Consider the following 26,007-nt stretch of genomic DNA (forward strand, 5'->3'; position numbering starts at 1 on the left):
ACATTTACTTTCACTTTAACACAAATACACTCAAACACATATTCAATATGCATTTTGTAAATATATATATATATATATATATATAAAATATAATTACCTGTATTAATGCTTATATACATATAAACCACTTTTTATGGACTAATGTTATATATATACAATAAAGGTCATACTCTTGTTGTAGTAAAGAACCAATAATTTAGTTGGAAAATTATGTGGTTGTTGTGGATGTAAAAAAAACGTCCATTAACAATGTAAATGATGCGAATAATAACGACACGATCCGTTGAAATTGAACATAAGGAAGAGTGACGGATATGTCTGTTGTATTTTAATGATAATGCGTGTACTTTATATGCCGCTGAAGAGAGCTAGTAGAAGTGGAATAGACGGAAAAACAAATATAATAATAAACGTTGGTGGCGATGATGGTGAGAAAAAATAACTACTAATAATAAAATAATAATTCACGTGTTTTGTATTCTCTCATGCCGTTGTAAAAAGTATGGTTTTTTTTTTTTTGTTTTCCAACACTCGCTATATTTATAATGTATTTTTTGTTGTTGCATCACATACGGCCATTATGCGTGTGTTCTTGTTTGTACATCGAAAAGGTTCGCTGTTTTCACGGCGAAAATATTAAACATAATACGATCATGTCGGAGGGTTACGTGTCACTTATTCTTAAACGCGGTTTGTTACTACGGGCCGCGGCTTTCATATTTCCGAGATGTGTCTCATATTAATATTGATACGTAATATTCACAACAATTTATTTAAGTGTCTATATTATAGGTTGTATAGTGTATTTTGACTATTGTAAATAGTCAGAGCTGGCTACCCAACACCATCATAATATTCATCTCAAAACTTCAAAACAGATAATTACCTAACCTAACTTAACTCGTTGCGTTATTAACTAACCTTGTCGTATTACGATTGATCCATTTGGTAGCAATTATACCTATATTATAATACATACATCATGATTTACTACATGGCTACATAATATAATATTATATAATTTAGTATTTTTAGGCAAAATAAATTATTACTTAAACATTTTTTATAGCGCCCGAATAATTTTAATTATAACTAAATTCTCGTTTGTATGTGGGCTTTTAAAATAATATTATAGGTATTATGGGTATTCGTTTAAATATATTACAGTGATAACTTTTAATTAAGTTATAAAATTACTTAAACTTTAATTTATGTTTAACTTCTTATCTTGGTTAATTTCTTATTATAATATGTAATGTATAGTAATATGTCATATATTATGGTAGGTATGTAAAAATATATTGATATTAATTTATGTTGCAATGAATAAAAATAAAATTTGAGGTCGTTCTTTTTTTAGATTTTTTGTTTAATATTATTATATTACTTATAAAACTGTTTTTTCTTTAGTTTGTGGTTGTCCTTGAAAAAAATCTATGTATAATTTCATGAAATTATAACTGTAATAAAAATGAAAATTAAAAATATAACTACCAATAAAACTTGGTGATAAAAACTAAATTATGTAAAAATCACAGTTATAACAAATTTAAAGAAATTGTAGAATTGTTAAAATTTATTTTGTCTAGTTATTATTTTTATGTATAATATGGTTAAGACAGAACAAATACATAATATTTAGACTAAAATAAATGTATATTTTTATAATTAAGTAAATAATAATTGAATCATTTAGATATAGTTATTTTTATTTGATTTGAATATTTGTATTAAATTGATAACTGTTATTTAATATTTTTATTTAAACTATTTTAAATGTAAATGTTGTTATATGTAAATATGTAAAAACAGTAAAAATAAAAAATAAAAATTTATTACAGAATAAAAACTGTGTAAAAATCAAATCGAAATAAAATTAAATAATTATTAATGTCGAAGATAAAAAATAAATATTTTTCATACTCAATTTCCTCAGCATTCCAATTTCATAATTTGCATACTTTATTCAAGGGATCTTAAATACTGCTCAATCAATCAAGTGGAGAAAACCTATAATATTATTCTCGTACCGAATGCCAATTAGTGTTCATTTTTGTAAGGAAAAAAAATAATTTTGTCGTTGATATTCAGTTTACACATTTATTCATAATTTTATTAATACATTTGTTAGGATCGAAACTTAGTTTATAAAATAAGGGATTTCAAATTAAATTTTGTTTAGTCTTTATCTTCAGATAATCAGAAACCTGATAAAGACACGATCAAACAATATTTTCTTTTTACTAAAGAAATTAATTTGAATACATTTGTTGTGAAGAAAAAAATAAAACTAAACTAAAATAATTGTAATACTCAAAGGGCGTTTAATTGAACTAGAGATCCAACTTCGAGGCATAGTCTTAATAAAACTAAAAAATAAACAACAATAAATACAATAATAAATTTGATTTTTTAAATAAAATATGCTTTTACAATTAAAGTAGTCGGTAAGATTTTTTTTTTCAAATTATAAGGTTTCGTTGATTAAAAGGTCTAAAAGTCTTAAGATTTTTATAATAATTGTATATGTTAAATGAAATATTGATTATCTATGAATAATAAGTATGTCAGTTGACGTATAAACGTACTTTCCTTGTTTGCGTTTTTAATGCATTTTTACTAGAACCATTTGGATATTTTTTTTGAGTACTCGAGAATGAAAAATATTTTGTCATCTATTGTCTATTAAAAAAAAAAAAAATGAATTAATAAGTGTAATTCAATTCCTGGTTGTATTATTGTGAATAATAATTCAGTCGTCAAAGGTTTAATAGCATGCAGATTAATATATCGATATTGTGATGTCGATGCACGGGAAAATTTGTCCGATAAATTCAATCACTATTTTATGCATTTAATAATGATAAATTTACTAAATTCTATAATACTAAATTATTTCATGATTATCTCGAAACTAGAACATAATATACACAAATGTGATGTACTATTATGTATACATTATTTTAATAGCAATGCTTACGAAATGTATGGTTTTAATTAATGTTTGCCCCGAAGACTGTACATTCCACATTGCAAAACTATACAAGTATTTCAAACATTATAATGTAGTTAACGCGAGGAAAGTAAATACGCATACGCAAAGATCAACACGCATAACCGTACACGCGCGGGCGTGGCATAGATCCCGAGCGGGTATAAAATTTTATGTAGTGGTAACACGGCGTAAAATATAGGCAATATAGTAGCATAAATGCGTTACGTTTATGTCATGTTATTATTAGGACGTTTCGTCAGGAATTCGAATTAGGAGTTAGATTCATTACTATTCAGCATTACCACTCATCACACAAACAAGCACGCACGCACGCACGTCTGCATGCATTGCAAGTATTGAATTAATCGGGGAATACGATTCGACACCAAACCACGCGTAACATACGATGACCTAAAGTGTCGTAGAAATGTATGTGCATCGCTCCCCGTTAAATTGATCGGTCAGCTTCGTTAAAACTGATTTAGATACTTTTAACGAATGTATTTTATTAGTAAAAACTCATTGCTGTTCGAAAATTCTAAAATGTCGTGTCCCACGCTCAACGGTCGCCGAGAAAAATCGGAAATAAATGAATCGTGCGATTCGGAAGTGTGGTAAAAAAATACGAACCGCCGGGAGCCAATCGTAATACGAAATAATGTATTTATTATAATTGAATTTCATAAAACATTGTCGTCAATCGCCCAGAGACTTGGTAAACGAATTTCGGAAAAATGTCGTCACAGTGGGAGTAGATGTCCGTTTAATTCGTACTACGGTCGTTTTTTCTTTGGTACTGACGTTCGCCAAATAAAACGCAATCAAACACTACATAAAAAAAAAAAACTTATACCTTTTTACTTGTTTAATATTTAATATTTAGTGATTTTTTAAGGTGTAAATGTAATGCTTATTTTGAAGTTAGCGAATAGTAATCTTTAAATTGGATATTACTAAACATTAAATAAAATAACTAATATTTTTCACTTTATAAAAATAGAATAGAATATTAAATTTAAAAAAAAAGTAATTACATAGTTTTTTATTTGATAAACTGCCTAATTAATATTCAATGTCAATAATGTTTTCAATATAATTTTCTTTCACAACCATAAACAGAAATTTCTCTGATTATTATTGGTATGAACAGACCGTTGTCCACTACTAGATAATTAGTCTAAGCTCCAATATCTCGTGTCGGTATAGTATGCCACTTAGTTGGACTATATGTATTAATATACGTGTTTGTAGAAAAATAAACCGTTATTATTATTAGATAAAAGTTTACTTTAGAAAACTAATTTTAGTATATAACTTGTATGTATGTTTGAATGGGTTTTGGAGTTGAATATGAAAGGTCGTATTAAGTATTTTCTATAAAGTATTAGCCATTATATTTTGAATTAAATAATATATCATAGCTTCGCATAAATGTGGACGGTTTACAATCCACGGATGCAGTGGGATCATTGGTGTTTATTATTTTTCACACGATGAAAAATACGCACGTGGAATTTCATAGGTTAATTGCAATCACTGGTTCTCTTAATTAAGTCCGATATACTGCATTATCTGATAATTTTTTCGTTTTTTACTTCGTCTGTGGAATCTGTTGGTTAGGAGGTATATAGTTTAGATTATATTTAAGCTTGTTAGGTTTTGTTAACGAAGGGTTGTATCGTTGGGATTTAGGAAGTTAGAGATTAAAGTATGAGTGTTCAAAAAGTTGTGAATTGTTTTTTTAATCCAGCGGCTGAATTTCTATAGGGCATATCGATTTTCAATACGCCTTTTGTTCTTATTTTATATATTACTTAATTTTTTTCGAAGCCATTTTAACTTATAGGAATATAATATTTCAGGATATCTCAAATTATTTTTGTATAGACAACTTTTAAAAATTATTTCTTTATTGAAAGTAGGTTATTCGAATAAATATGTTAATACATAAATGTATAATTTATCAAAATTATTATTCATTCAAAAATCTCTGATAAGAAGTAAATGCAAAAAATTTTCTACATTAAAGTTTTTTAAAGTATTTCTTTGAAATACACAAACAATGATAGAATTAGCGTCACTTGGTAAAAGAATAACTATATACGAATAGTCGTTCAATACAGTCAATGATAATCATTTTAGGTATCTTTTTGATTATAATACTGTTTTATTTTTCTAAGATATTTTATTTTCTGAGTGTCATAAGAATTTTGTTCTTAGAAGTATGGTTTTATTTTTACCGCGATGAGGATATTTAGAATAACTGAAAGCTGAAAAGTTTTCTACAGATCGGCTTGAGCCATGATCTATTGATGATGGAAAATATCTCTATAAGTAGGTTAGGTGTTTATATAATATATGGGTAAAGAATTCGGAAAAAACCTTCCAAAACTAACACTCTTCTTTCGCATGTATTGTCGATTAGAATATCGTTTTCAAATGTATACACTACACACAGATAGTTATGTACATACTTACACACACACAGATAGAAGTTTCAAGTTACTTAACTTAAACTCAACGACTCAGATGTTACATAACATCCAGCTGAAAATAAGTGTTAGTTTTTAATTTTAACGTTTTTGTGGTTAGTACTGTGTAAAAGAGGCGATGGATCGTTATTTTGGGACAACGTGTATGTATTGTTTGAGTGAATAAAAGTTCATTTCTTCTCATTTTTTTTTTCACCAGTAACCTTTCTTGGGACTATACAGTGAAAATATTAATGCATATATATGATAAAGTAGCTATATAGCATGTAAAACTGTAGTGAAAACAAAGTTATGTGTCGCATATCATATACGCTGCTGTTCATGGAAAATTGTTTTATTTTCATAGGCATAATAAATTAGAACTTACATGAATATTCATTTTTATAATTTTTTTCTTTTTGGTCGGGCACTAGAACTGTATAGGCCACTAGACAAACCTCTTCCTATTATCTATGAATTTTCAAGTAACATCTCTATAAATAAGTGGATTTAAGTTTATTTTTTAAAACCAATTTGTTTAACTTTTTAAATTTGTGTAATGATTTGCAAGGATTTGTTCTAAAAAATAACGTTTGATTAATTTTATTCCAAAGAAATAAATGTTAACTATACCATTACTTTAATAAATAGTTTTAATGAAACTTTTACTAGTCAACAAAATTATTGTAAATTTAAAAAGTAAAATAATATTGTATTACGAGTATAAAATATATATATATTATTTTTAAAGTAAGATTTATGATGTGATTTTTTAACACCTTTAATTAGTCCGATAATTCAGAAAATTAGTTTTAAATGTTTAGATTTAATTAAAAACTTATAATAAATAATTAGTTATGTCAATGTATAGGCTTCTTAATCATGTTTTATGTTTTATGTTTTCATGTTTTATTGTTATGGTTATATATTCACGATTCATCATGATATTTAATTACCGTGTTGCTAAATAAAATATTAATTTAAAATTTTTATATTAGTTATTAATTAGAATTGTAAACTATCATGAGTTATTTAGCACTGCCAGTCAGTATTGGAAATAATTTTTTGTATTAAATCGCATCTAATCATAATTTTTTATATATAGTCCGCCTTTAAATCTATTCTGTAATAAAGTGATGTAATTTTATTTTATTTTTATTCTTCTTTTTAACAGTAGTTTTAAGTTAAAAAGATTGTTACACGATGTTTTCTATTTTTTACTAATATGGTCGTTACATTAGTTTATATTTATATTGTACTATCTGTTCTCGCTGATATTACTATACATTCTATAAATAAATAAGTTGTCTTACAATTTATATTGATTGGGGGGGGGGGTGAAGTTCCACCAGTATCTTAGTATGATTATGTTTGTGATTAACGTAACATAATGCAATAATAATTATGTATGATATTACTTTTGAACTAGACAGTCGGTACAGTATAATTTAAAATTTCCGAACGAAACCATCATATTAGCAATTCATTTGACGTTATGCAGATTATACGTGTTTGTGTTTCCAAAAAGACACACACACACACACACACATAACAACTATGATATCTTTTTATTTTATAATTCGTCTTGACTACGTGTGCGGTTTTTAAATCGCATTCTTGTTATCGCTTCGAGACCGAGCAAAGCGCCATAAAGACCCGGGAACCGTCGAAGCGCCAGATCAATATAAATAAATAACGTGAACACATTTATAATACACATCGTTACCGCCCGTTATTCGCTTTATTTTATTGTTAAGCATGCAATAATAAATGTATATGATTTTAATAACATCGGTCCGTTTAAGATTCAAGTGTCGTGCGCATTTCGTATTAGAAAATATTTCGCACAACGATTACACTCCGCCACCAAGTATTTACACTCCGTACGGTTTTTGTTTTAGACCAAGTTAAACGAGGGTAGAGAAGATTATTTATCATATTTTATATTATATGTTTTATTTTTTTTATCGTTTCACGGGATAATATCATGTTCTTTTCTCTAAAGCTTTTTTTTTATAGTTTTAATAATAGAAGAATTGACGATAATATCTCAGATAGATTAAATACTTGTAGGTACCGTATGGTATTATTTATTTGGTTATATTTTTCGTGACATTAAAATAAAAAAAACCATGTCAGTCTAAAATATAATATTTTTAGTACACACGAAATGTCATGGTATAAAACAGTAACATTATTTTTGTACAGTTAAACCACGTCCTCGCATCATTTGTTAAACGAATAAAAAAAAAGGGAAACGCGTTAAAATCAGTTTTTTTCTTTCCACAACGCAAAATAATCGTAAATATGACTGATGTCGTTATCGTTTATTAATAGGTTTTTTCAAAATTAATTGGCAAATTATACGCGATTAATGGTGATACGCCAATTAGTGTGATAATTCTAAATCACTTACACATACATATTATATGTGTACATTTTTATTTTTATTTTTCAAATGTCCAATAAGAAATAGAATTTTTTAAGTATTTTAACAGAAATAGTAGTGTAGTTTAAGTACATATATAGAATAGTAATACTCCTTATATTCATGAAAATTATACTTTTTTTAGCTTTGGCATCTATAGAGTTTAAATAATGCTATACTATATTATAATTAATAATTATAATATAATTTATAGAATATAATATTTGGAATTGTTTTTCAATTCGTACAATTCGTATTAATTTTAATATACATCATGCCCCAGCACATGGTCCATCGGCCTGGTTCTGAGAAATGCCTATATAATTTGAATTATAAAAAAACAATATGAGGTGAACGTTTCATATGAATATTAATTATTAAATACACATAGCCAGATAAGTTATGAAAAATGACAAAAATTATAAAATATAAAATACATATTGATAGTTTACCAGAAATTTCTGAAAATATGATTAAATCTAGATTACTCAGATATATTTCATCATCCTTCACTTGCTTTAGCATCAGAAAAGAGTCAGAAATCAAAATATTTAAATTTTCAAAATAATCATTTTGTAAAATATAATATGTATAGAATGTAGATGAACAGAAAAATAAATAAAATATATATACATATATTTACGTTAATGCCACTGTGGTTGGTGTGTAATGAAAAAAAACAAAACATTTACATTATCATTCGAATTTGTTTTATTTCTTTGTAAATTTAAGGATGGTCTTTTATTTTAGTTAAAACGAAAATAATATGTTATTGTAGAAAATCGAGGAATGGTACTTAGTATTTGTATTTCATTTAATTGATTAGAAAAACATTGTAAAATGAGATAATAAACTATTTCAGTTATTTTACTTTTGTTTGATGCTTTTAATAGTATACAAGAAAAATAAATGTTAATTATCTCTGAATAAAATACGAATTAAAATGTTTGAAGTGAACCGTAAAAAGATAAATAAATGCAATACCTACCTCTTTTTTTTACTGAAATACTTATTCATAATCTTATGATAAAAATATATTTCATTGTTATTATTTATCGGGGTAAATAAACAATATTATTATTTAACTAAAATTAATAGCTAGTTAAAATGAAGGGAAGTGGTTAAGTTATTCTACGAAAGATACCTACCTATATAGTTTTTAATTTAACATTGCAAAATAATAGATTCGTCCTTTCTATAAGATTTGTTTGTAGGTATTTTTTTTTTAAGTTCTTTAAAATTTTTTTTTAGACAAATCTCAAAGACACTTTTAGTACTAATCTGTATATTATTAAAACATTTGTATTAATTTGCATTTTTAATGACTAGGAGTCAGTAGTTGTACGTATAGTTTTATTATACACAATAGAAATGCGAAGAATAGTATAAAACGTTACGGTATTATTTAGAATATAAAACAGACGACAGTCGCATACGTGATGTCGGGTAGAACTAGTTTGGTAATTAAAAAAAATATGATTTATTTGATATACGATTTAAGATTCATTTTAAATAAATAATATCGAGTGTTGTAATTTAACTCACTAGCAAATAAATTATTATATTACGAATTATCAGTTTTTAGCGGATAAAATATTATTGATTAGCTATTTTATATTCTTCTTTAATTAGTTTATAATAATTAATAATAAAATGCGCAAATAGGTATGTTTATTGCATAATATTTGTGTCCTTTAGAATAATAGATGTATTAAAGAAAAAATACCATAATTGAATTAATAAAAATCTAGTTTAAATTAACAAAATAATGATTAACATAAGGTCAACAGGGAGATTTTTGTTATGAAAATTAAAATTTTGTTGATATATAATAATATGCGGTGCTTAAAGGTTATAGTTTATGGCACACTTGCAAATAATTTATTAAATAAAATTACATTTTAAAACGCTTTTTTTCGTTTGTATAACGTTGGTGAAATTGATTTTCAATCTCTCAAAGAACAATATTGTCAACCGATTGGAAAAAATTCAAGTTAAATGTTTTAATGAAGGGAGACAAATATATTTTGTTCAACGATTTTTTACTGTAGATACCTAATATAATTTGTAAATATCACGCGATCACACCGAACGTGAGCGACTACCGCAGCGAAGACGTTCACATCTTGTTATAATAAAAAAACATATTATTAATTCATATTTTACGAATACTATTACGATAACATAGGTAGGTACTGTATAATTTAATGATAATATATCGGTGCTAAAATAACATAATATACACACGTTGCTTATACAACTAAGGGCGATAATAGTGCTGGAGCGTATGCGCAACGAGAAGTTTGGGGGATCGAATACGTCGAACTCGAGGAATTATGGAGTAGCGGCGCCGTGTAATCGCCGATAAACATATATACATAATATATATAAATATATATATATATATATATACATGCATATAAGGTCAGGAAAGGATGGACAAAGTACAATAACAATAAAACGTGATATACCGCTTGTACTTTTCTCTCTCTCTCTCTCTCTCTTTATTTATATATATATATATAAATATATCGTTTCCCCTGTCTCTTCTCTGTATATCTCCCAACAATCGTGGCGACCAAGACGACGGCGACGGCGACTAAGAAGACTATACGAAGACCATCATGGCACTATACTGTAGGTTCTTTTGAAAGGACCGACCCCACGCGTGCTCTTCGAAGCAGCGGGAGTTATACATATGCGCGCGCGCACGTAATGCCGACAGTAATGGTTATTATTATCACCCGAGGGCGGAAGTATGTATTCAGCCGGCGGTGGCAGAATGATTGTGCGGCGAGAGGGGGAGGGTTTATCACTATATATAAGCTCTATATATTTAGTGTATACACGACGCGTGGATCCCCGGAGCTTCTGCTTATCGTTGTCTTTCTACGCTGGGGCTACACTATACTCGTATATATATATAATATATATATGTAGAATGTGTTGTTGTATAATAATATATGATATGTACACACACACACACATGCGTGTACTTACCTACGACGAACCTTTTGTTTGGACGACACGCTTGTGCGAAGAAAAAAAAATATCGAAATTTGGCACGCGGCGAAACGAAAACGAAAACGAAAAATAAATCTTTTTATTTTAGCGACGTTGCGGCCGTCGATAAAACACGCGGAACCGACATGACATCGGCGATTTACGAGGCCGTCACGTCGTCCTTTTGATCCTCGGAGATTTCACGAACACGCGTGCTCGGTTGTAATCGACGACTTTCGCGCATTTTCTTCTCAGCAATAGACCGACAACAACAGAGCTACGACGCGCATTAACGGAAACGTTTATTGCGATAATTTGTGACCGAAGGCAGACGGTGGTCCCGTTTGTTTCGTTCCGAAGAGAGTAACACATAAATTGAAATAATATTATTATGATATTGTGTTCGTATCTGAATATTATTTATACACGAAGCAATATTTTATGCCGTTATATTACTATAGTAATAACAATTATTTTTACATCGTTATTAGGTCCGGAATTCGTTTTCAAACGCCTTACTATATTTGTATTGACGACATTATTTAGTGATCTGGAATGATGTGATGTTATTGTTTCATGAAATAATTACTTAATTTTATATTTAAGATGCTGTAAAATAATATCAAGTGCGTACGGAACTATATATTATTATGTTTGATATATAGAAGGTATGTTAGAAATTGATCATTGATTTTTGTTTATTTTGTATTGATTTCAGAATGAACCTATTGGTTACAGAATGGCACGTTTTAGCGTGCATCCTATTTAAATCGAACATCAAATTATGCCATATTTGTGGTTAATCTATATTTATTTCAAGAAAAAAATTCAGACAGATCTTTTTTCTTCAAAAATAATGTATATCTATGTTTTTTAAAATATTTTTAAAGGTATTTTATAGATTATTTTTAATTGTTAAATAAAATAAGTAATGGTTTTAAAAAGAGTGACGGTAGTAGAGCCTGTGGAGGTTTACAATTAGGTACACTAAGTGAATATATTACAAAAGGTATGCGACATATTGTCTTTCTAAGTACTGATACAGTTGCTTATAAGTTATAACTATTACATTTTATCTGTCTCGATTATTCAATGTCAAAAAAGCTGTAAAAAGACTGTAAAAATATTGTTTTGTTTTTGTTTCGTTTACAAATTTTTTTGTTTTTTTTTTTTTCACAAATTTTAATGAAAATAACAAGATTAAGATATGATATTGTAACCTTAGGTTAGACTTGTGCTATTTATTGATTAGTAAATTTCGTTACAGAAATAGTTATAAAGATTATAATTTACAATATAATTAAAATTAAACATTTACCTCGTAGAAATAACTTTAAATATTACATTTCGGGAAAACGCTCAATATTGTATGAACGCTGTCAATACTCTATAATATTCCAATATTACAGTATATCGTTGATTTATTGTACATATACTACAGTATTATGTAAACAGGCTTCATTAAGTACGATACAATTTCTTATCTATCGATCATACATATTAGAATAACAGGAGTATTGACTGGTTTTTATCTACAGGTAATGTTTTATATTATTGTGTTGATAAATTGATCATAGCCTTAGGGCATATATTATTCTTGCCCTGAAATTTTTATTATAATCGTTTATTTATATAGTCGTTATAATAAAATTGTACGTATAAATTATATGTATATCCTCAATTAACGATTAAACATAGTATAACGGATCTGTATTAGTTTGATGTGGAAACATGAATTTCTATAACATAATTTATTATTTTGAGTTATGTATAATAATTTTAATTGTACATTTTAAAAATCAATGTTAAATAATTTTTAAGAATATATACACATTGGACGTGATAAATACTTTCATTTTTGCACATTTAAAACCTAATTTATAATACGTGTATTAACAAAAAAATATTAATTTTATTATTTTGTTTCAATTATCACAGTCATTTTTATATGTAGATAAATTTACCATTTTTGTTTTAGATTAGAATTTAATTTTCTACATTTAGGAATTTACCTACTAAAGATTTTAGTTTTAATAGAAGGGCTGAAAGAGACTCCTTTTCATTACTAAAGTGAGTTTAAGCTGATCAATTTTTAATAGTTATTACGTAAAAATTATAAACGAATTTATAAAAAAAAACATATTTATAAGTTAAATTGAGCTAAATAATCAGAAAAAACAGTCAACAGAAGCGTTTTAAAAGATTGGAGATGAAATTTCAATTAATATATGTCAAATACACAAATACAATTCGTTTTAGAAATATTACTATTTACCAGCTATAATATTTTAGAGATAGGTATATTTTTCCATTTTAAAAATAATTTAATTGTATTTGAAAATAAATATGGAAGAAATTGTTTAAATGTGACAGAAAAATATAATAATATTGTAAAATTAAAATTAAAATACAATAAAACGTAAAAAATACCGTAATAGGTTTGTTTAATAAACAATATTTTAGGGGTTTACAATTTTAGTTATAATTAAATTAGTATTTTTGGTAAATTTTTAATTTTATGCTGATAATTATTACATTAATATTTATAATTATGTAAGCTTATAATAATATTATAAGTATTTTTTTATAAATATTATTTATTATAAATACTGTTTTGAAGAATTTTATTTCTTACTTATCAATACTTATAAGTTATAATTATAATAACTTACTGTATAGATACTGATTTTAGATACAAAGAAGCCAAGTTAAATACGGTTAAAAAAAAAAAAAAAAAATATTTGTTTTTATTTTATTCAATATAATCTTATTTATTTAATTACTGTAAAAATTAATTCGTATAATCTAAAACTAATATGAGTAAATATTTTTTGTAGATTTAACTTTTTATCACTAAATCTTGAAATCATAAATATTTAATTAAATTAAAAAAGTTCATCGATTAAGGGTGAATAGAAAATAAACACCACTTCAAATCAACGTTTAGCATTCAATGAAGTACTAACAAATATATTGCAAAATGTCTTTTGTATCAAGAACTTCTTCCAGAACTAAATTTTTTTCCATAGTTAACAGTAATTCAATTGCCACAGTTTGAGAAGTTTTTCATTGAAAAAGTTAAGAATTCATGAGTAAAATATTTTATTTTTTTTTTTTAAATTGAACATTTTTTGAATCTATTTTAAGTAAACAAGTTAACGTAATATATTATATCTATTTAAATATTTAAGTTTATTAAATATGAATATTACTTGTGGTTCTTCTTTTTATTTTATTATATACATATAATTTAAAATAAGAAGTGAAATTTTAGCAAAATACACATGGTACTAACATCATGAATCTATGTTTTCATCTTATTGCGCTGAAAAAAAAACTGTATTGTTCAAGTTTTATTAAGGTTAGAATGTATAGTGCTTTTGATAATTGAACGTGCAACTTTGTTTATTTCTATGTCACTGCAGTAGTGCACACCATAATACGGTCATATATATCTACTGGAGTCGTCTGACCAATTAATTATTATTTTCTTTAGAGAGAAGTGGTTAGAGTTATGTCTGTTGTTTTGCAGTAGTCACGTAAAATGTGTCATAAAATAAATCACAAATACAGTGTGTTGACAACCACTGCTCGCTAGAATTCCACCCACATTTAAGTTGTTTGAAATTAATTTAGCAATTATAAAAGATAATTATTTAATTGGATTAACAAAAACAATGTATGGATATTTAAATTACACATATGCGATGTTAATTCACGTTTAAGCTTTTGGTGCTTTGCAATACATAATATATTTATTTTTTTATACGATATATTTAAACTCTTACTATTTTAATGATAACTGATATTGTTATACCCTTCATTCTCACTAAAGCATTGTAGGTAATATAATTTTGATTAAATAATACAAAACATCAATTATAAAACACTCATGTCTTATAGATATTTAGTGAATGTATTTACAATAAATTGACAAGACAAACATTGAAACTTGAGATTATAAAAAAATACATTTTTAAGGTGATAGATTATTATTATTTATTACATACTTTATTACGTGTTTAAAATTGTAAAAAAAAACTAAAATGATTCAAACTAATTGAGTAATCGATTAACTATATTAGCTTATCTTTTTTAAATTACAAACACAATTTGTTAGGCATTATAGCTTAAGTTTTAATACATATTCATTGTACATTTGTAAATGTTTGTGAAACATTTTGAACAAATTAATTAAAATCTTCCCTAATTTAATACAAAAATAGAATTATATTTAAAGTAAAGTTTTATCATTAAAATTTTTCCTCTTATCCTTTTCCTAATAATGTAATTATTACGTTTTGCTATTATATATGTACAACGTTTAATATATTGAGATTATTTTAATTGGATCCCCCAAAACACAAAATAAAAGTTTTTCTTAAATTTTTTCTGAATAATATTATTTTAGGTATAATAGTTAGTTTTTATTTTATTGTCTTTCAAAAAATCGTTTTATTTATTACCGAAATATGTACACTATACAATGTGAATCACATGAGGCTTAGGAAAAAAATCTTATCTCATTTTTAGAAAAGTATAAAATTCAAATTATACACATTCTTTTCTTATGAAAAGCTGATGAAAGTTAGGATAAATGTAAAAAATTTTTTTTTTGTCTTATGCATAAATACACATTACACATTGTAATTAAATTAAATATCAAAAATTATTGAGATAATTCGAAAATTAAATCTAACGAATTAAAAAGAAATATGTATAGACAAAACTTTACATTAGCTAAAAAATCATGTAAATAATATAGTTAAAATTGTTTCAAAATAGATCTATTTATTGAAATATTTAGTTTGATTGGTAACTGACCATTCTTAATCAATCTAAGACCGAATTATGTGACATTAAATTACAAAAAGTTCAATATAATTTATATATTTTCAAAAATATAATAGTATGCAATTTTTAATCCTGAGCTTTATAGAAAAATAGTTTTAAAACAATAATACTAAATTTCATAACATTGTCATAAAATTTCAAAAATAAAATAAAATAAAATTTAATAAAATTTCATGACATTTCATAAGATGTCATTAATAACCGGTAGTATTGTGAATCACAGCAAATTTATTTATAAAAAGTTAAATAGTTTGGCTGCTATAAAAAAAAAAAAATACTCACAAAATTCATGAAAAATATTATCGACATATTGTATAATTATTTGTAATTAATAATATGTGAATAAGAGATTATAATACATAACATTTTAACATGGCAGCATGGATTATGTTCAAATAATAAAATAACTTGATTTTGCACACATAATTAATAATTTAAGAATGTCCGTGTTAATGCATAGGTGACGGATAACATGATTTATTTTCCACCGAAATTAAATCGTTAATTTTGTATTATTTTCAGATTTTGTTATTTTTAACACCTGAGGCTAAGTATATTTAATAATGTTGAAAGTAAAATTAATTTGTTTGTTAATATTAATTGTTATTGTTATATTTAATTTAAGGCATGACAGTTTTTTTTTTAATTGGCAGTTCTTGGCAGTTGGTATGGTGTTGTACTATAGATCCACTAAACTTTATACTAACCCTTTTCACATAATAGTAAATAATGATCTTATTCAACTTGACTCTGAATTAAATAGTGACATATTAATTGATTAAGCGGAACGAGTACACTTTATTTTTTAAGTTTGGAAGTATATTTATAATATGACATTGTACAAGTTATCAATACGACGATTTATCGATAATTGGATTTTAAACAGTTAATACGATAAACCGCTCGACAAATGTATTATTATAGAAGTGTTCCTGTCGCAACTCAATAACCAGTTTGTTCGCTGTCAGCAACTTTGAGTTTTTAATTAAAAACCGTCAGTGTTACAGTATTTTTTTAAACATACACTAATTTGGGTGCATTACAGTTCGACAATGGAATGGCGGTTAATATTAAAAGTTAAAAAGTAAAGGCAGAAAAATGCCAAAACAAAATTTTTGACAAAGAAAGTTTTTTTATTTTTTTGTTTTAAGCATATAACATGGATATTATGACAGAACAAGTTTTCAGTCGGCTGATGTGCTATGTTAGTAAAATTTGTTGGAAAAATATATTTTTTTATCAATAACAAAAAAGTTTATTCTCTAGTCAATAAGTCGATGTTATAACTTTCTATAAGAATATTGTTAATAACAAAAATGCGTAGCAAATATTTTCAAACTAGCAGCAAGTTAAAGTGTTTAATGTTAAAAATGTAAAAATGTTAGTCAATGTAAGAAATTTACATATGAATTTACTTAATTTTCAAGAGGTTCTTTAATTACATAAGATCATCTTGTAATACCCATGAAAATTGCTGTCAGCTAATGTTTATTATTCAAATGTGAGCAAAAATTCTACTTATTGGTTTTATATCAATTTTTATATCGTATTTGGTTTCAATATAAAGCAAAACAATTTTCTGAACATTAAAATGTTTAGTCAAATTTTATATTCTTGGTGTATCATAAAAACACTATCAATTGTTTATATCGTCGGATCCCAAACGGTTCCCGTTTATTGTTTGCTTATCTCCACACGGCTCTCGTCAAAAATGGTTTTACGAACAGGTAAATTCCCAAACGGCTCCCGTTGAAAAAAATATTCAAACAGGTTCAATTGTATATGATTGTAAGCTCTACAATAATTACTAGACATCTGCATGCCTGTCTGATCGAAAAAACAAGTGCTCGTCGAAAAAATCATTTACGAGTTTTCATCAAATAAAATAGCACGCATAGATTATATAAAAAAAACTGTGCCCAACAAATTTACTATGATTTTTTTTAGTATATTTATTTATACAAACATTTTTTCATTATTTATATTTTTTAACGTTAACAATTTAAAATTTTATATTATACTATAAGCTTTTTTTATATAATTTTAATAATTTACTTAGTGTACACCAAAACATTCTTAATCACACATCTTTTAAGAGACAGTTCTAAGTCTGTATAAAGTGGGAAGAAATTTGTGTTGTAAAAATCCGGAGCCGTTTAGGAATTTACCTGATTGTTAGACTTTTTTGGACGCGAGCCGTTTGGGAATTGACCATTTTGTAAAGGGAGCCGAATGAGCTACGACCGTTAATATGTACAGTATTTTTTTTTTTGATAAATGTACAAAAACAAGAAAAATTAACAAAACCTTGTCGAAATTAGTTCATTAAATATGGTAAACGGATAATAATTATTGTGGTCCCTTGAAAAAATGATGTTTTCTACTAATTATAATTGGTTTAGTTAGTGATAATTAACAAGGTGAACTTGTCTCCAAAATTTATTATCGGTTTTTTAAATTATTATCTTATTAATGTAATTATATCTTAATTGCATCAATTTGTAGTTAAATAGATCTACAGAGAATGATCCATTATGACTATTTATGATCAACCACAGAGGACAAATAATGTTACATTGTCTTTTATATTTCACCATGGATATTTTTGATTTTATAAAATTTACACATATGATTGAAGAGAGTTTTGAATGCTTAAACTAAGAACATGGTTTTATCTTTATATTTAGCTGAAATCCGTCTCCAGATTTAGGATTAATGTAGACGCAGTATTTTTATAAATTGTTGAAAATAAAAGGAAATAAACGATATAAAAATGTTATTACTACTAGCTAATTCACAAAGCACTTATAACTTGATAAGTATTAATTCATGTTGTTAAAATCTCATCAAGTATACATTATGGTTTCCAGAGAATAATATTTACTATATCAAAAAAAAAAAAAAAAACACGTTGTGAAAATAGATTCGATGATAGTTAAGTTTTAAAAAACTACTTTTGAAATATTGTCAAAGTATTGAGTATAGATATTGTAACACAAATACGTATGTATAATTTATTTTTTAAACGACTATGACATAACAATATACTGTTATAAGAATATGTACAGTGTGTATATACACTGTACACAAATATAATTGTATATTTTAGAAAATTAATTTTCTCTGAAATATTTGTATTTTGAATATACCTGTTTGCATAGTATGGAAGTTGTTTTAAAGGATAAAACGTCTTTAAAATAGTATTTGGAATGTAATATGAGAAATAAAAAAACTGAAGAAAATGTGAAATCACAAGTTCAACTTTCGACTCAATTGATAAGTAGTATACAGAGTATTCAAGTAAATATGTTATTTATTAGTTTATTTATTAAGAATACGCATAAATACATTGATTCTTGAAATTCTTGATAAAAAAACAAACTTCCTACTATTATTTTTTTATTCGTTGCACATACATGACTTGTATGTATACTAATATGGTGTATAAGAAAAGCATTGATATACATTTCGAATAATCGTTAAACAATTTAATTTGAATAAACGACAAAATTTCATGTTCATTCTGAAGTATACTCTTTAATATTGAAATTGTATCTTTTCGTTCGGTCCTAAGCATCCATTATATTAATTTTATATTCTTCAAACAGCATTTAAACTACTTTTATTAATAATTAAATAAACTATTAATCAAATATACGTATTAAAATAATAAATAAGTATTTTCAATTTATTTACAATGCATTTTTAATATATTACGTAGGTACGAATTAAATTGTAGCAAATAATAAATTAATAAAAAAATAATCTCAATTGGCATTTATTAAAGGTAATCTGTTTTGAATAAAAGCATTGATTGTGAAAATGGTTGTTATTCATTTCGTTGGATAATAATGGAACAGGAAATATTTTGATTCGTTTTTATTTCATAAACTGTTTTGAATAGTTTTAATCGTATTTCGAAATACACAGACATAAAGTATTTGTGTTTTACTACAAGAACCAAACAATGATTATACTGTCTGAACAATTGATAGATTTATTATAGTTCTTTGTTTCACATCAGATAAACATGTCTTCTTTTAAACAAAAGAGTCTCCGTAAATAACAGACCACTGAATCGTTTTTAAAAACGGTTAAATAAGAAGTATTTTTTTGCTGTTATCATGTAACAAGAACAAATCGAGAATGATTAACTAAACGTTTTTGTATTTTATCAAAAAAGTATACACAAAAATATAATTATAAATATATATTTTGATTTTGTAATTTATAGTTGTGATCTGTATGTTTAACCATAAGATATATGGAGATAAATAAATGTTCTTAATTTTTAAATCGTTACTAACATTTATTATCTACTATATTGTGAGCATAATTAAATAATAATTTGAAAACGAATTTCAAGAAATATGGAACCCCATTGAGTTATTTAATTAATTTATGCGAATGCTATTCACAATTATTACTTTTAAAAATAATAATTTGGTAAGTACGTAATATTTTATGTATACATTTTTATACATAAAAAATACATATATTGTATTGTTCATATTTTCGATTTACAGTAAAAATAGTTAACTCGGGATGTTTAATTGTACTCATATTATCTTGGAATTCTTATAAATTAATATAAAGCTAAACTTTTAATAATGAGATTTTATCGAATCTGTACGAAGGGCAACCATTAATGGTTGCCAATTTAAAATTGTAAGTTTAGGTTTTTCTATGATAAGTTTTTGTTTTTTATACTGAAAAAATGTCTACCTCGATGTACTAAGGAAAAGATGAGGAAAGATATAAAGATTCTAAAGAATAATTTAAATGGTGAAGTTTTAAAATAACCATGCGCCTTATTGATATTATGCACAGATTTAATACAGTTTTATTAAATTTATATAGCTCTTATATTTTTAAACATATCGAAAGCAGGGCATAATTAAGAGGAGGATGAGGGAGATAGACCACCTCAAAGCCTATATAATATGTATATTTATTAATTAAATTGTGGCTTGTGGAATTATGTGCTTTGTTGTGATGACATCACAACAAAATATATTGAATAAAAATTCCATCTATTATATTAATTCATAAATCAATTGTATCAGATCCTGATAATGTAATAGACGAGTTGGCTAAACAGCTAAGAAAATTAGAAAATTATTTTATAAACAGTATAAAAAAAAGCTTTGTATATCATGTTATATTACAAACAAAATTAATTTAATATTTTAATAATTATTATTTAAATTAAAAGTAAGATTTAATTTTAATATATTCAATATTTATATTTTGAAAAATTTATTATAATATTGTATAAGTACTAAATTTTTTAAAATTTTAAAGCAACAACATTTATTAATACATTTTGTGTACCTATATATTAGTTTATGGATTTTCGATGAAATAGTATTTTCAGATACCAATTATCACTGTACTTAAAAATCTAAGTTTTTTTTATGTAAAAAAATGTCTATCCCCCTAAGACAAATTCCTAATTACGCCACTATATCGAAAGTAAACTGAATATTTCATAAAAATACTAAGTACCTATAGTGTTCTAAACTTAGTATTTTTAACTGATAAAACATCTTTTATTAAATTTTCAAATCTTATAGGTACAAAAACAATTCTTTTATCAATTTATAATTACAAAAATAAATAATTTAGGTACAAACTTAAATATTATTATAATGTTATAAATATATTATTAGTACTCACAGATCTGAAAAATCCGTTTATGTTTCGCGGATGCACGTCAACGATAATGTTGAAAATATGTTTGTCTTTAATTTCTTTCATAACTTGCCTATGCGTGTGTTGATCCACTTGTCGAACATAAAAGTCAGTTTTTGACATTTTCATTAAATTCTGTACCAGCAGTAAACCTATAAGTAAAACGAATTAATCGACAGTTTAGATTTTAGATTCGAAAAATAAAATCCCCAAGCGTATCAAACATGTTATAAAAGCCAACCTTTTTGCCAGGTCGTTAATCAAACTGTTTTTAATAAAGAACAACAATCGAAACGTAACACTCTTTCCTCACAACGTTTTGACGTGAAATCGCAATAACATTCACGAAGTCAATTCGCGATCGACGTCCATCACCCACTTGCTCTATGTTCACTACTATAACACCCATTTTCATTACCTTCTTCGTCGTCGTACACGATCGCGATTTTCGTCCAGTTCAAGAAATTGATAAGGTCCCTGAAAGCTTGCCCGAGGTGCTCACGTGCAGGAAACATGTCCGTGACGAAGTGCCGTCTGTTCAAGTCCGTGACGCGGTCGGCTATGGTTAGCAGTAAAGGCATGCTGACAGACTCGCAGATGGAGACTATGTGACTGGCCAAGTGACTGTCGGATGGACCGAATATCGCGTGTATGCCACTTTCCAGTAGACGGCATACTGTATCAAAAAATATATAAAAACGGACATTAAATCATTGCGTGTGGTTACATAATGATTATCGGTGGTTTATTATATTTACAAGCATTATTTTTCAGAGGTTAAAACGCGTTTGAATAAACAAACCGCTAGTTGCAGAAACGTGAACTGAAGGTCTTTTAATTCTTATTCTAAGTATTTACCTTTATTATGTTATACACTACGAAGATAGACGTGGAATATATGGACGAGTACATTATATCGCGTTTGCGGAATACACGCGTGCTTAGGTGGGTAATTTTGGAAAATATGATCGTGTCGAGCGTGCGTTTAAAGGATTAATTATATATTTACCCGTACGTGCGGTATGTAGTGTGTTGATGACTTAATTTAACGTATTTCACAATCCATTAAGGCTGTCAAAACCTTGGATAAAACAACGAATACTTAAGTTCTTTTTCAATTTGGAACAGAACCTCAGCTTAGAAACTTTTTGCCACATTGTATTGCAAGTTTGTGTATAAATGTGAGCTACGTTTGTTGGCCAAAAGAAAACTTTTGAAAAAATACACTTGCATTTAAAAAACGGACATTGAAAGTTGGTGGATGACGTTTACGTTTGACATAGATAAAAGGAAGTAGATGTATTCATGAATGATAATATGGTTTTTATTCAGACGTTAGAATATTGGACCTCACCGAAAGTTTTTAACTTGAAATAAAACCATGAAATAAATTAAACTGAATTTGATTTAATTTATTTTTTCAAATTTTATTTATATCTTATAATACAGTTGTTTGGCTATTATCCTAAACGCATTCAATTAAAATAACATGAGTCGTAAATGAGTAAATAAAGACAATCGTAAAAACAAAGAATGAGATGATTTTGCTAGGTTATTTTGGATTATAGTTATTTCCATGAATTTATTGTGTGATGTTTTTTTCAGCTTTTATCTTTTATATTTTAACCTCAAGTTTATTTTAAAGTATCAATACAATAAATTTACATACCAACAAGAAATGTTTTACTACACTGAATTTTTTCGATCTGAAATTTACTTTTTTTTAAGCTTTAAATACAACACAATATCGACTGTATACGACACACAAACGCGCCGATTCATCACATTACGTAAATATAGACACCACACTGGCGTTTTGAATTTGTAAACCTTTTTTTGGGATTTGTCTGGGTCGAAGTTTTAAATCAGTGAAAAACGTGGAGAGCATTGTAATCGCCCAATCGGCCAATTCTTTTTTGCCGACATTATGAAGGTCCAAACTATTGCTGAATTTTTTGAAGAAATGTATGGTAAAGTTATCTAGACTTACTTGTCCTTTCGATGTACGTTGTTCTAAAAACTAAATTGTTTTATTTTATACTTTTAGGGATACAAATGATACAATTCAATTTATATTTCTTAGCTGTATGATATAAATAAAAACAAGGAATATAATATAATTTATCGATTTTAACTAAACTACACGTTCTAAATATCCTCCTCAAATATCTGTGACTTTCAAACGTTTGAGAATCGCAAACACAACATACAAATTTAGTGGGATAAATAAAAATAATTTTAATATTATTCAAAAAATAAATAAAATTAATTTTATTTAGATTTTATAGTTTTGTATTTAATTAATTAAACGTTTACTTGTATTCTAAATCTAAACCCAGAAATATTTATACTTGATGTATATTTCTACAAATACTAAAATACCATTTTTTTTTTTATTCAAATAAAAATAATTTATAAGTAGTATTATTGTTATATAAATTTAAATGAGCTTATTTGAAAAATAAATAACATCTATCTGTTAAAATACGAAATATTTTAACTTTTTATTGTTGTTTGTTTTGAAAGTACATTACTATTTTGAACTTATAATTTTTGTTTCAAATGGGATGTATAAATTTAAATGTCAAATTTGAAATTATTAAGTTTTAACTTAATTTTTTGAAAAAAAAAATGAGTAATCTAAGATGATACAAAAGTACCAATTGAAAGTAAAAAAGTAGTTATGAAGTCTTGTACTATCAAAGTTATACTTACCACAGCCGAAGTCACTTAATAATTTATTACATGTTCGTACAGTCTACAACAGTATATTTTTCATATTTTTCTACTTTTTTATTTAATGATCAGATTTGTTGTTTTTTCTCTATTAAATTTATATATTTTATTACTTTATAAATTAGACAGATAATATAAACATATATATACAATAGCAATATAAATTCAGAAATAATTTTTTCAGTGTTTATAAACACACTTATTTTGTTTCCATTCCATAAATTTAGTATAGTGAATAGTATTGTAATTATTCATTCATAATAATAATTAACAAATTATAAACCAATAAAATTAAACAGCTTAGGTAAAATACGTTTTTACTATGCAAAAATAATAATGTACATTCACATTCAACTACGCAAGATAAAAATGTTGGAACTGTTTAATATTGATTTTAATCAAAGCCTTAACCTTGATTCTTAATTTATTTATTTTTAAACTAGAATGAAAACTATAACATTTAATGAAATAATTTATTACTATAACTAGTTTCTAAAAAATAAAAGCTAAAAGTATCTAATTTTTTTTTTTTTATGTATAGAGTTTCAAAAACTATAACTGTTGAGTCTTATATTAAACATTACCTATAATAATAATTTGATATAAATTGTTCGTCTTTTTGAGTTGATCGCGTAAATGCGTTATAAAATACGTTAAACCATTTTTGTCGTACCTATTTGATATGCATAACATTAAATTATAAAGATGGTATAATAATTCATTATAATCAACTATTCATGAACAGATTGTTATCACTGAAATCAGTAGAAACGCCTTAAACAGCACTGGAAACTGAACAAGTAGACAAGTGGTAATATATTTTCACAAATAAAAATAGAAAAAAAAATGAACAAGTAAATAATAATTATTATGCGGGTCCTTGCAGTTGACTATTAGATGCGTGTATATGTATTTGTGTCCAGCGCACTGATACAGATAGAAATTGGACGGTTTCCAACGACGGTATTATTACTGGCAACAGTCGGGACATTAAACATGACTTTTAACGGTCGTCTCCGTTCACGGCTTGCGAAAATCGGCCGGAACCATTTTCGCCCGACTTAACAGTTTTTCGCTGTCGTTTTCTCCTTCTAAGTATTAGATTCTATAAGCTGTAATTTTTTTGCACCAAGCCACTGCCGGTTGCACATAAAACCCGATTGTTTCCGCACGACGAGAGTACGCGCGGGACTATATTAAATGTATACGACTCACGCACTTTTTCACTAACGTTGTAGTTTTTATAATAATCAGATCGGCTGTAGCGTGTTGCGATATACTTGATATTATGATCAAAGAAGAGAATGATGGAAAGAAGAAGAAGAAGAAGTAATCGAAGAAGAAGGAGATGAAGGAGAGAAAGAAGTATATTAGTAGCGTTCCAATATATATATATATATATACGTATAATTATAGTAGGTTGACACGCAATTGAATCTTAGTCGTTTAAATTGATGATGAGAGTCGACGTTTTCGGACGTGATCGACGGAGTAGATTAATTATTATTGAAGAATGCATCTGACATACAATACGTATAATTTTTTTTTTAAGAGAAAATGGAAATGTAATTTTTCTTTCATTTTCGGGAGTTTTGACATCCATATAATAAACCCTAAACGGCTTGTAACACTGTTTAATTAACTTCTTGTATGTGTACATAGTATTTTTAAATCTATTTAGTTCAAATCGTTTATTTATGTTGTTTTCATATTATTCACCAATTTGTCAGAAAAATGTTTACTCACTAAGTTTGTCATTTTGACCAAATAATATGAGAATTTAGTACAGAAGTGAAAATTCAAAATTCAAAAAATAAAATAAAAAA

At 26.1% G+C, this 26,007-nt stretch overlaps 1 protein-coding gene across 1 annotated transcript in view; it reads right to left on the bottom strand.

The window, feature by feature from the left end:
- Nucleotides 1-26,007, bottom strand: part of LOC112601842 (glutamate receptor ionotropic, kainate 2) — a gene marked incomplete at its 5' end in the record, with an annotated part of 167,246 nt that overhangs the window by 17,939 nt on the left and 123,300 nt on the right. The window contains 2 exon segments of the mRNA XM_025349659.1: nt 21,431-21,597; nt 21,864-22,121. Coding sequence (XP_025205444.1) covers nt 21,431-21,597; nt 21,864-22,121 — 425 coding nt within the window.

The sequence above is a fragment of the Melanaphis sacchari genome, unplaced genomic scaffold (genome assembly GCF_002803265.2).
Source record: "Melanaphis sacchari strain LSU unplaced genomic scaffold, SCAv2.0 Contig7_pilon_pilon, whole genome shotgun sequence".
NCBI classification, from domain to species: Eukaryota; Metazoa; Arthropoda; class Insecta; order Hemiptera; family Aphididae; genus Melanaphis; species Melanaphis sacchari.